Source organism: Saccoglossus kowalevskii, chromosome 7 (assembly GCF_978046115.1).
Source record: "Saccoglossus kowalevskii chromosome 7, keSacKowa6.1, whole genome shotgun sequence".
NCBI classification, from domain to species: Eukaryota; Metazoa; Hemichordata; class Enteropneusta; family Harrimaniidae; genus Saccoglossus; species Saccoglossus kowalevskii.
Genome location: NC_140647.1, coordinates 29,749,524 through 29,760,623, shown reverse-complemented (window position 1 = coordinate 29,760,623; position 11,100 = coordinate 29,749,524). Strand labels below are relative to the sequence as shown.

At 35.0% G+C, this 11,100-nt stretch overlaps 1 protein-coding gene across 2 annotated transcripts in view; it reads right to left on the bottom strand.

Annotated features, from left to right (window-relative positions):
• The window catches only part of LOC102808242 (oxysterol-binding protein-related protein 11-like), a 52,172-nt gene that overhangs the window by 4,613 nt on the left and 36,459 nt on the right, over positions 1-11,100 (bottom strand). The window contains exons 13-17 of one of the 2 annotated variants that reach the window (XM_085501443.1): positions 4,464-4,689; positions 4,247-4,357; positions 2,923-3,083; positions 2,022-2,141; positions 960-1,121 (exon numbers count right to left, since the gene is read on the bottom strand). In XM_085501443.1, coding sequence (XP_085357569.1) covers positions 960-1,121; positions 2,022-2,141; positions 2,923-3,083; positions 4,247-4,357; positions 4,464-4,689 — 780 coding nt within the window. The remainder of the gene's footprint in view (positions 1-959; positions 1,122-2,021; positions 2,142-2,922; positions 3,084-4,246; positions 4,358-4,463; positions 4,690-11,100) is intronic. The other variant, XM_085501444.1, reaches the window with a different exon arrangement.

Below are 11,100 nucleotides of genomic sequence, written 5' to 3'. Positions count from 1 at the left end.
CGTTTATGCTCCGTGGCAGTGTCTAAATCTACTTACATAGTGTTTATGCTCCGTGGCAGTGTCTAAATCTACTTTACATAGCATTTATGCTCCATGGCAGTGTCTAAATCTACTTACATAGCGTTTATGCTCTGTGGCAGTGTCTAAATCTACTTACATAGCATTTATGCTCCGTGGCAGTGTCTAAATCTACTTACATAGCGTTTATGCTCCGTGGCAGTGTCTAAATCTACTTACATAGCGTTTACGCTCCGTGGCAGTGTCTAAATCTACTTACATAGCGTTTATGCTCCGTGGCAGTGTCTAAATCTACTTTACATAGCGTTTATGCTCCGTGGCAGTGTCTAAATCTACTTACATAGCGTTTATGCTCCATGGCAGTGTCTAAATCTACTTACATAGCGTTTATGCTCTGTGGCAGTGTCTAAATCTACTTACATAGCGTTTATGCTCCGTGGCAGTGTCTAAATCTACTTACATAGCGTTTATGCTCCGTGGCAGTGTCTAAATCTACTTACATAGCGTTTATGCTCCGTGGCAGTGTCTAAATCTACTTACATAGCGTTTATGCTCCGTGGCAGTGTCTAAATCTACTTTACATAGCGTTTATGCTCCGTGGCAGTGTCTAAATCTACTTACATAGCGTTTATGCTCCATGGCAGTGTCTAAATCTACTTACATAGCGTTTATGCTCCGTGGCAGTGTCTAAATCTACTTACATAGCGTTTATGCTCCGTGGCAGTGTCTAAATCTACTTACATAGCGTTTATGCTCCGTGGCAGTGTCTAAATCTACTTACATAGCGTTTATGCTCCGTGGCAGTGTCTAAATCTACTTACATAACGTTTATGCTCCGTGGCAGTGTCTAAATCTACTTACATAGTGTTTATGCTCCGTGGCAGTGTCTAAATCTACTTACATAGCGTTTATGCTCCGTGGCAGTGTCTAAATCTACTTACATAGCGTTTATGCTCCGTGGCAGTGTCTAAATCGCCGTTCTTTAAAGCTGATGTTACATTATTCCAGAGACGCCGAGATTCATATGGCACTTGTATCGATATTGGCCGTACTTTCTTTCTTATAACTGCAAGGGTGGCCGTATCTATTAGTTTTCTCTCTCCCTGTGATGATTGGAGTAAAACAAACAAAGACTGTGATAAACCTCTACACATGCTGCCACTGGAAGGCGCTATAAATCATGTGACAATCAATACACAAGTCATGTCATGACATTACAGTTGATCTGTTGTTCAAAAACAAAATGAAATTAGTCGGCTATTTTGAATTAGAACTTGGAACAAAAGCATGTGAATATGTGTGGAAATTTAATTGTAATGACTCAAGGCATGTCATACCATAGCTACCGGTATATAGCTGCATTTGTTAATGCAAAGTTAAAACTATTTTTAGTTTCAATAGATATAAAACATTATGATATGATTATGTACAATGTACATGTATATACCAAGTTTAAACAATAGCTGTCCATGTATGACTGAAATCTGTATTTAGAGTGGCAGAAATGCTCGATTTTGATTCATTTTTAAAATTAAATTAAAATGACTATTTGGCAGTCTTGAAACTGATCATCAAACAAATAAATGTGTATGATGTATATATCAAGTTTGAACATAATCAACTATAGAATGTCATAGATATGGCTCTGGAATACCATTAATTAAAATAAAATGGATGCTAGATGGCCATTTTGAATACAATTTGGAAAACCTAATGATGTGTATCAAGGTCACATAATGACCTATGTATGTACCAAGTTCGAATAAAATCCATCCAGATTGATCAAGATTATGTTTTTTTTAATTCAACACAAAAATGGCCGAGATTCCGCCATTATAAAATGGATTGTGAAAAGGATGAACTCGTATCAGTGTCTAAATATGTGTCATGGAAGTGTGAAAGGGATTAGGCCAGGCATATCAAGGATCAGCTGGGCATGCAAAGAAGCAACACAGCGGTCAAACTTATAAAACATGCTTTTGTAACAAGTGGAAACTACTTACATTGGTGTAAATAAATTCAATGATTCCATTCCACTCCCCAGAAAATTTACATATGACTCTGTTTGTTTGAGTATGTTTCACTTCTCCACTTATCCTATGCACCTTACCACCATAGAACGGCTACAGACAAAAAAAAAAGGAGGGGTGTAATTTTTGAATGATTACATCACAATATTCACATAATTTAACATAAATTCTTTCTCTGATATTTGATTATTTAAAGGAGAGCTTACTATAAGGGCAGAAATTCCTACACATATAGCAACCAACATAGTCAGTTATATGCAATTTGCTGATATTACAAGTAATGTCCGCTTTAGAAAATTATTATATTTTTATTGTACCATTAAATGGGAGGGGCAGAGATCTTGAATTTTCAAGATATAATGTATCAGCTTTACTGCCGCCACATATTACCTTATAAGAAAGTGATGTATGTCAGTTGCGCCACCGCATTTGAAATAGAGAAATGTTCAGCCAATCGGATTGCCTCATCTGTCCAGCATACAATACAATAGCAAATTGTGGAGTTTGGGATATTTATTAAAAATTACTGTATAAGATTACATAACCAGTGACTGTCAATTTGTCAACCACTGTTGACATTTCTTTCCCATGTTTGATACAGATCAGGACAATTTAATAAACTAAATGTTTGTGTCATACTGCTGTTTTTGGTGATGGGTATCAATGGCGTCTCTTCTGACATGAAAGTTGTGAAAAATCTTGTCTGAACTTGGTCAGTGGCTTGGACCACCCTACTAAACAACCGTGACTAAAAAAAAAATGGTCCACTGGTACAGATGTTCTACCCTGGGTAAATTTTAAACTTTCTCTCAAGGACATTGGGAGAGGTTGTCAAGTGAACACTCTTTGCTATAAGAACAAAACATGAGGTTACCTTAGTATGAAATGTAACGGATGCAGTATAACCAGTTTTGGCACACGCAATATTGACTTTACCACCAAGTTCCATCCATGGTACTGTTAATATATTCCTTCCATAAGCACTTGGTAATGTGTATGAGTATTCTTCATCATGTTCCAAGTCGTATATTATACCTACAAGTGAGAAAAACAACATGTACAGACATTGACAGTGGTTGCTACTCATATAGTACCCATACTGTACAATTCCAGAATGATAATGAATCCTGACGAAATGGTCGTTGTTTGTCTTCACGAAAAGAATATAAACAAACGAGCATGAGCACGCGTGCATGCATGCATGCGCACACACACACACACACACACGTCTTTCCATCGATGTGATGACATGCATTGAATTAACTTTTAATACAGTTACATTATGTTTCGATTAAAATGCAACTTGATATAGGGTTGCGATTTACTTGGAGTTTAATTAAAATCAATAACATTGGCAATATAGAATTGCGTTTTAATGTAATTAAATTAATGTTTTAGTGTAATTAAATAAAAATATTATCATACATCCAGTAATATTATTATTACCAGTTATGAGTAATATAAAGTGTACCATATCTTCCCCCTTGACTAAACCAAAACGCAAACTTGACTTAAATTTCAATTAAATATTAATATAAATTATAAAAAATAGTGAGGGTTGTCACATGGTAGGTTTGTCATCACTTGGTAAGTGTAAAGTTAAATGGAAGTCAACACTACATTGATTTGAAGATAAACGTATAACCTTAGAGAAGTCAGTTCGTTCAGTTCTAAGTGGAAAAGAAAAAGCATGGCAAAAACATCACATGTATTATGAAAATGGCAAACATCAGTGATCTACAAACTATGATGAATTTATTGTATCAGGTTCATAATTTAATACCATTTTATTATCATGTGATAAGAGCAAAAGGAATATCAGATCACCTCATGTGTATTTTAACCTTTTCGAGCGCATTTTTTCCCTACCAATATTGTGGAGCAACATTTTTCCTATTTTGAAACAAATGTACATCGTTTTCTATTACCTAAAAGTCTTGATCAAAATTTTGAAAAAAAAAAAAATTATCAGTTTTATTTTGTGAGTTATGTCAAAAGCCGACTTTGTCATTCAAAGGGTTTAACTTGTGGGAAGCATAAAAAGGGAAACAACAGATCTTGCAACCAAAAGTAAGACGCATTAAAATAATTCAGCTTATATGTAGTCCATGTGTAAATAGAAAATAAATCACATAAAAAATCTATTTGCACATTTCTATTTTATAATATACCAAAAGATTAGATATTTAAATAATCACCTTCTCCTACATTGACCACACCAACTGACATGCCCAGAAACTTAGACTTGGTCCACACCCAGGTGTTCATACATATATTTTTACTAGCACACTCTGCATAAAAAGCTGAAACTAAACAAGAAAATAATAATATGTACAAGCAATTAGGTTTCATCATTTCAATATCGATATAAATCAAAGACTCCTGATTTGGTCGGGAAAAGTTCAACGCCCTTACCTGGTGGATGATGGGATACTTGTTCTGCTACGTATGTCACTCTGTCAACAGGTAGACTGTTCTCTGACTGGTTGTTTTTGGCACTGCCATTGATAGTCCCATTCACTGAATGGCTAGTGTGTTTATTATTGCTCTCTGGTAGACAGTTATAGCCCTGAACTACATCCCACGAACAGTGGAAAGTTTCTCCAATGATAGGATTGTATGGTTTCTTGGCGATAGAACCCTGGTAATAAATCCAAGATAATAACACTGTAAAAACATCTACAGCACAATTCGAGCATAAATTAAAGTGGGGAAGTCGTTATCTGCACATGTGGCAAATGACCATAGCATGTCGTTGTTTACAAACATGCGTCTACCCATAAGTCTTTGCATTTTTAGCGTGTGTTGTTATCATTGCTTGGAACTCAATTTCCACACATACGTAGATGACACCCCTCCACGTTAACATTTAGCTATGTTTCAGCTGGCTTTATAAATAACCTTTTCACCCCCAGACTTTCTCGCCCAAGTTTTTCTGCACTTTTTTCTTACATTCTCAAATACTTCTGCAAACAGAGCTTACAGACAAGATTTGGATCAATTATCAGTATTTACTCAAACAATTCAGCTACTTTTGTCCTAATATTCTGACTGAAGTGCAGACTATAAACAGAACTATTTTGTGATGAAAAGATGGAACTGGTGGTAAAAAGGTTTAATTGTAGCAAGTACTCTGCATGAATACAAACACTACAAGGAATAAGTTGAAATTATTGATGACAACATTAATCACTTGCATTTTGTGCTTTAAAATGAAATTCTTAGCACTTGTAATAAACTTTCAAATTTTACATCATAGGCCGAAAAAACATTGTTATCGTGAGGCTCAAAACTATAGTAACATATGGTTTTTTTTTCAACTTGCCATCAAAATAATTTTTTTTTTTAAACAAATATACAAACAGAATGTGATGTCCACCTCTGAAAGTGACGCATTTTTTTTTAGAATTGAATTTACTTGTCAACGAGTGACACCGGTAATAATCTCACAACACCATTGTTAAAAAGTCTTAGAGAAAACACTAATACGTAAAGATTTTACTGTCAGTAACATTTTAACCCCCACCCCCTAAAAAAGAATTTGTTCTAACACGAGAAATATATCACTTTAATAGATGAAACAATTATAACTGAAGAACAAAAATAAAACAGTATGTGTATGCTAGGTTGGATCACAGTTGAATGATATAGATGACACACGTACATAACTTGTATATACCTTTCAACTGTATACTGTGTCTATCATATCTCGCATGTCATTCTGAGCCCAAAATACATTATGTACTCTTAGCCCACAATTGTGATGTCACACTATCTTCTCCCGTGAGTATTTCATAAACTATACCCCCAACAGCAATGGAACATCCCTGTGTCATTTTGTGTCAAAGGGCATTTGGCAAAGAAGAACCATTATTACTGTTCAACTGGTGGTGTTCTGATGAAAGCTCAACTTTGCCTTTAAACATTTGAGTGGCGTATTTAATTAGTGTCAACATTCATAAATTTTAAACCAACATAATTTCTCCCATAATTTTCCAAAATTTTTGACTCACAGCCATTAAGAAATAATGTGCATTTGATCAAAAATAATATGAAAAAACAAGTCATTGAAAATGACACAGTCCCCGTTAAGTTCTCTTTGTGCTCGTCATATTAAAGCGGAGGGGTTGTCGCGAGCATGTCCTTGAAACTTGAGTTCCAAGTGGCATATACAACAGATTGTTTATTTACATCAAAACACGTGTTTCGTGTCATAGTAATATGGCCAAAATAAAAACAGTCGTTATTCAGCCATCTTTGATCTGATTATGAAACACACTGATATGTATGATGTATGTGCCAAATACGAATGAAAATGGTACATAAATTGTGGAAATATAGTAGTAAGGCCAAAAAGTCAGATGGCTGTCAATCGGCCATCCTTGACCAGATTTTGAAACGAATTGTCATGGACATGCATCCTAACATGTATAAAGTACATGTATGTGCCATATTTGAATGAAAACTGACAGAGCACGTCCAAGATATTGCATAAAAAAACAAAAACAAGATGCCTGCCAGTCGACCATCTTTGATCCAATTGCAAAATAAATCGTCATGGACATGTATCCTAACATGTATAATCTATGTACCAAGTTTGAATGACAACTGACAAAGCATGTCCAAAATACAACATTTTCAAAAAACAAGATGGCTGCCAGTCGGCCATTTTGAATTGAATCGCTAAACCACTACATGTGCATATGTCCCACATAAGGTACTAGGCACATGCAAAGAATGAACGGAATCGGTCCACAGGATTCTGAAATATGACGTTGGATAGACTGACACACGGACAGACGGACACACAGACGGTCGGACAGACAAACTCAGGAACTCACGGACGGTCGGGGACATGTATCCTAACATGTATGATCTATGTACTAAATTTGAATGAAAACTGACAAAGCATGTCCAAAATACGACATTTTCAAAAAACAAGATGGCTGCCAGTCAGCCATCTTTGATCCAATTGTGAAATAAATCATCATGGACATGTATCCTAACATGTATAATCTATGTACCAAGTTTGAATGAAAACTGACAAAGCATGTCCAAAATACAACATTTTCAAAAAACAAGATGGCTGCCAGTCGGCCATTTTGAATCGAATCGCTAAACCACTGCATGTGCATATGTCCCACATAAAGTACTAGGCACATGCAAAGAATGAACCGAATCGGTCCAAGGGATTCTGAGATATGACTCCGGACGGACGCACAGACACACGGACGGACGGAGACCGAATTATAAGTCCCCGTTTTCGGACTTCGTCCGAACGGGGACTAATTACAGAAAAAACGGCAAAATTTGCAATGAAATTTTGTTGAGAAAAAGGATTTTTATGTTTTAATTCATTATAAAATGAGACATTTTTTTTGTTGGTAGGCCAGACTTGGAGTTCCTGATTTCCCAGATCAAACAAGTTCTGGAAAGGCTACTCTATGGACTAAGCTGAGAGGTGATTGGTGAAGGAATTTAATAAATTACCAGTGATTATACATAAATGAATTGCATTAGTTGAGTACCATGTGGTTGGTTACATAACCCATGTGACATATGTTGTATTGCTCTCATCAGGCAATATGTAAATTATCGATAATTTAAAACAAAAGGAACAAAGGGTGAGAGGATTTGGTAGAATCACTGTGTAATGTAATGGGTGTTTTGGCAATGCCAGGCTTTTAAATAGAGAATGGATCTGCATTGCCCAACTTTTCAAAGTTGGTGGTTATTCATTATAAGTTTTCTGAAAGTTTGGAATCATTCACTGTTTTCATTTATTGTCATCTTTACGAAGACTTAACCAAATAGTGTTTTTTTGTGTCACTACTGAATATTATGTCAACAAAATTACCATTCAATATCAATGTGTAAACAAATTTAGATTCATATGAATAGTACAACTATCTCAATATATTTCATCATATAAAATCAAAGAAAGCTTAGAAAGAACTCCCATGTGCTGAGAGTATTGGAGACACATTAAATATAATTCGAAATTACTTAGCTGAAAACTAATTATGCAAATCAGAAAATTAATATGACCAGATTTGAGTGTAAAACTAATGAGGTCTGCGCAATGTAACAGAAAATCTATGTCTCCAAGTTTAATTGAAATGTGATTAGAACCAAAAAATTATGAATTATTATGCTTATTAGGGAATTAATATAAACAGATTTTTACCCCAAACTAATTAGGTTTGTACATTGTCCTAGAGCATCTTTGTACTAAGTTTCATTGAAATGGAATAATTAGCACCGTGAAAACTCCAAAATTTCGACCCCTCTAAAAATTCGACCGCCTATTTATTTGCCGGGTTTCGGTGTTTTATTTACCTCCAAATTTTCGACTCCACTAAAAAATGCCGACTCATTCTTATTCGAAAATTGCGACCAGTTTTAGTTTTCCCCCAAACGAAAAAAAAAACGATGTGAGCGTTCAAACGGGACCTTCCTCAAAGGCATGAATCCGGGTTTCTGATTGACTGAGAGATTTTTATTGTATTGGTAACGATAATATATTCTAAATAAACGAAGTTTCAAATAAAAACGAACACAAAAATCTCGGCATGCTGCGTTTCTGAATTGTTGATTATTACTGTACTCAGTAGTGATTATAATAATGTACACAAAATAAATTTGTTGAATGGTTATGAAAAACAAATAAAAGTCAACTTAGTTTCATCGTAAGCGAATGATTCCGGTCCCGTATAAACGTTTGATGCTGTAGGATATCCGCCATGTTCTCTTAGGTCAAATAGGTCAAATCGCTAATTAACCAATCAAAAAGCTGGATGATGCCAACGTGTTCAAATTACCATAGCTTATTTAAATATGTTAATGTTATTGAACGCAATGCGGAAGAGATTGATGTTGTAGTACGATATTTTGGCTTGGATTTTGATGCGAAAACGGCATGATTTTTTTTAAATAAAAAAATTAGTTGTTTTTAAAAAATAAACTGGTCATCTGAAGAATAATTTAACATTGTTCACAGTGATAACAGCTCATTCTCGAAAGGAAGCTTACCCGCTCACGCTAGTCACGATAAAAATCATACACGTGTACTCTTGAATAGACAGACGTCAATGACTACGGTAAAACTTAGACTCTATTTTAGCCGGCAGGATTGATTGAAATGTCCGAAAAATGACGACAAAATACACCTTAAAAGTCCCATTTTATTTTCTTAAATCCCATTTTACTTTTTAATCCAAGGGCGAATTTACGGCAGAATTTGGTCCCTCAAATAAGGGACACGTGAGCTTTGATTCTAACCGGATACATTGCACTGGGTCGGGGAGATCGTTTGCTAAACTTCCATGTATCTTTTGTCCAATGGGTACCTGTACTTCGAACATTCGCAAGTTTTCCTAGGTAGTGCGAGACAGCTTTGTCTTTTGACCTATTAGTTTTGTGCTGACCTCTTCTCCGCGTCTTGATGTTTTGTTTTGCTTGTCATAATACTCACTGATTGATGACTTTGTTTAGATTTTGAGTTACAACTCGGCCACGACCTTTGCTTTTACCTTGAAACATGAGGAAGTTTACGTCAATTGACCGACATTGCATTTTTTAAAAACTAATGAAGCACACTGCCTATCATCCCCATTTTTTTTTGCTGATTTCTACTCTGAAAAATTCGACCGTCCAAAAATGCACCTTAATTTTGACTCTAAAAACACGTCACATTTCTAACACCAATTATTTAAAACCGGTCGAAATTTTGGAGTTTTTACGGTACTTTAGATATCAGTGTGAAAGCTTAAAATTGGTTAATTATGCAAATTAGGTAATTAATATGTACAGATTTTAACCCACAATTATTCAGGTCTGTCTATTGTCCTACAGCATCCATGTACATTCATTGATATGTGATGTATAGTACCTGAGATATCAGTGTGAAAGTTGGTTAATTATGCAAATTAGGTGATTAATATGCACAAATATTTACCGGAAACTATTTGGGTCTGCATAATTCTAGATTCATTGAAATGTGATGATTAGTACTTTAGATATCAGTAGAAAAGCTGAAAATTAATTATGCAAATTAGGTAATTAATATGCACAATTATTTACCCTAAAATTAATCAGGTCTCTGCATAGTCCTAAAGGATATATGTACCAAGTTTCATTGAAATGCGATGATTAGTACTTGAGATACCCGTGGAAAAGCTGAAAATTAACTAATTATGCAAATTAGGTGATTAATATGCACAAATATTTATCGAAAACAATCAATCTCTGCATAGTCCTTGAGTATGTAAGTACCAAGTTTCATTGAAATGTAATGCTAACTACTTATATCAAATGCTGAAAATTAATTAATTATGCAAATTAGGTAATTAAAATGTACTGATATTACCATAAAAACTATCAGGTCTGTGCAGTGTCGTATGACATCTATGTACCAAGTTTCATTGAAATGTGATGATTAGTACTTGAGATATCAGTGGAAAAACCGAAAATTGACTAATCATTATGCAAATTAGGTAATTAGTATCCACGGATTATTACCAAAAACTAATCAAAACCTAGCATTAGTTCAGAGCATCTATGTACCAAGTTTCATCAAAATCCAATGAGTGGTTGTTTAGATATCAGTGGAACAGTCATGGAACCACTAAAAAATAGCTAATTATCATGCAAATTAGGTAATTAATATGCACGGATTTTTACCAAAAATTAATCAAATCTGCGCATATGTTCAGAGCATCTATGTACCAAGTTTCATCAAAATCCAATGAGTGGTTCTTTAGATATCAGTGGAACAGTCATAGAACAGCTAAAAATTAGCTAATTATCATGCAAATTAGGTAATTAACGAGCATGGATTTTTACCAAAACCTAATCAAATCTGCGCATTGGCCCAGAGCATCTATGCACCAAGTTTCATCAAAAACCGATGTATGGTTCTTGAGATAGCAGTGGAACAGTCGGACACACATACACACACACATACACACATACACACATACAGACACACTAACTGCAAAGACTCCCATTTTGTGCTTCGCACATGGGAGTCAAAAATGCAAAAAAAAAGATG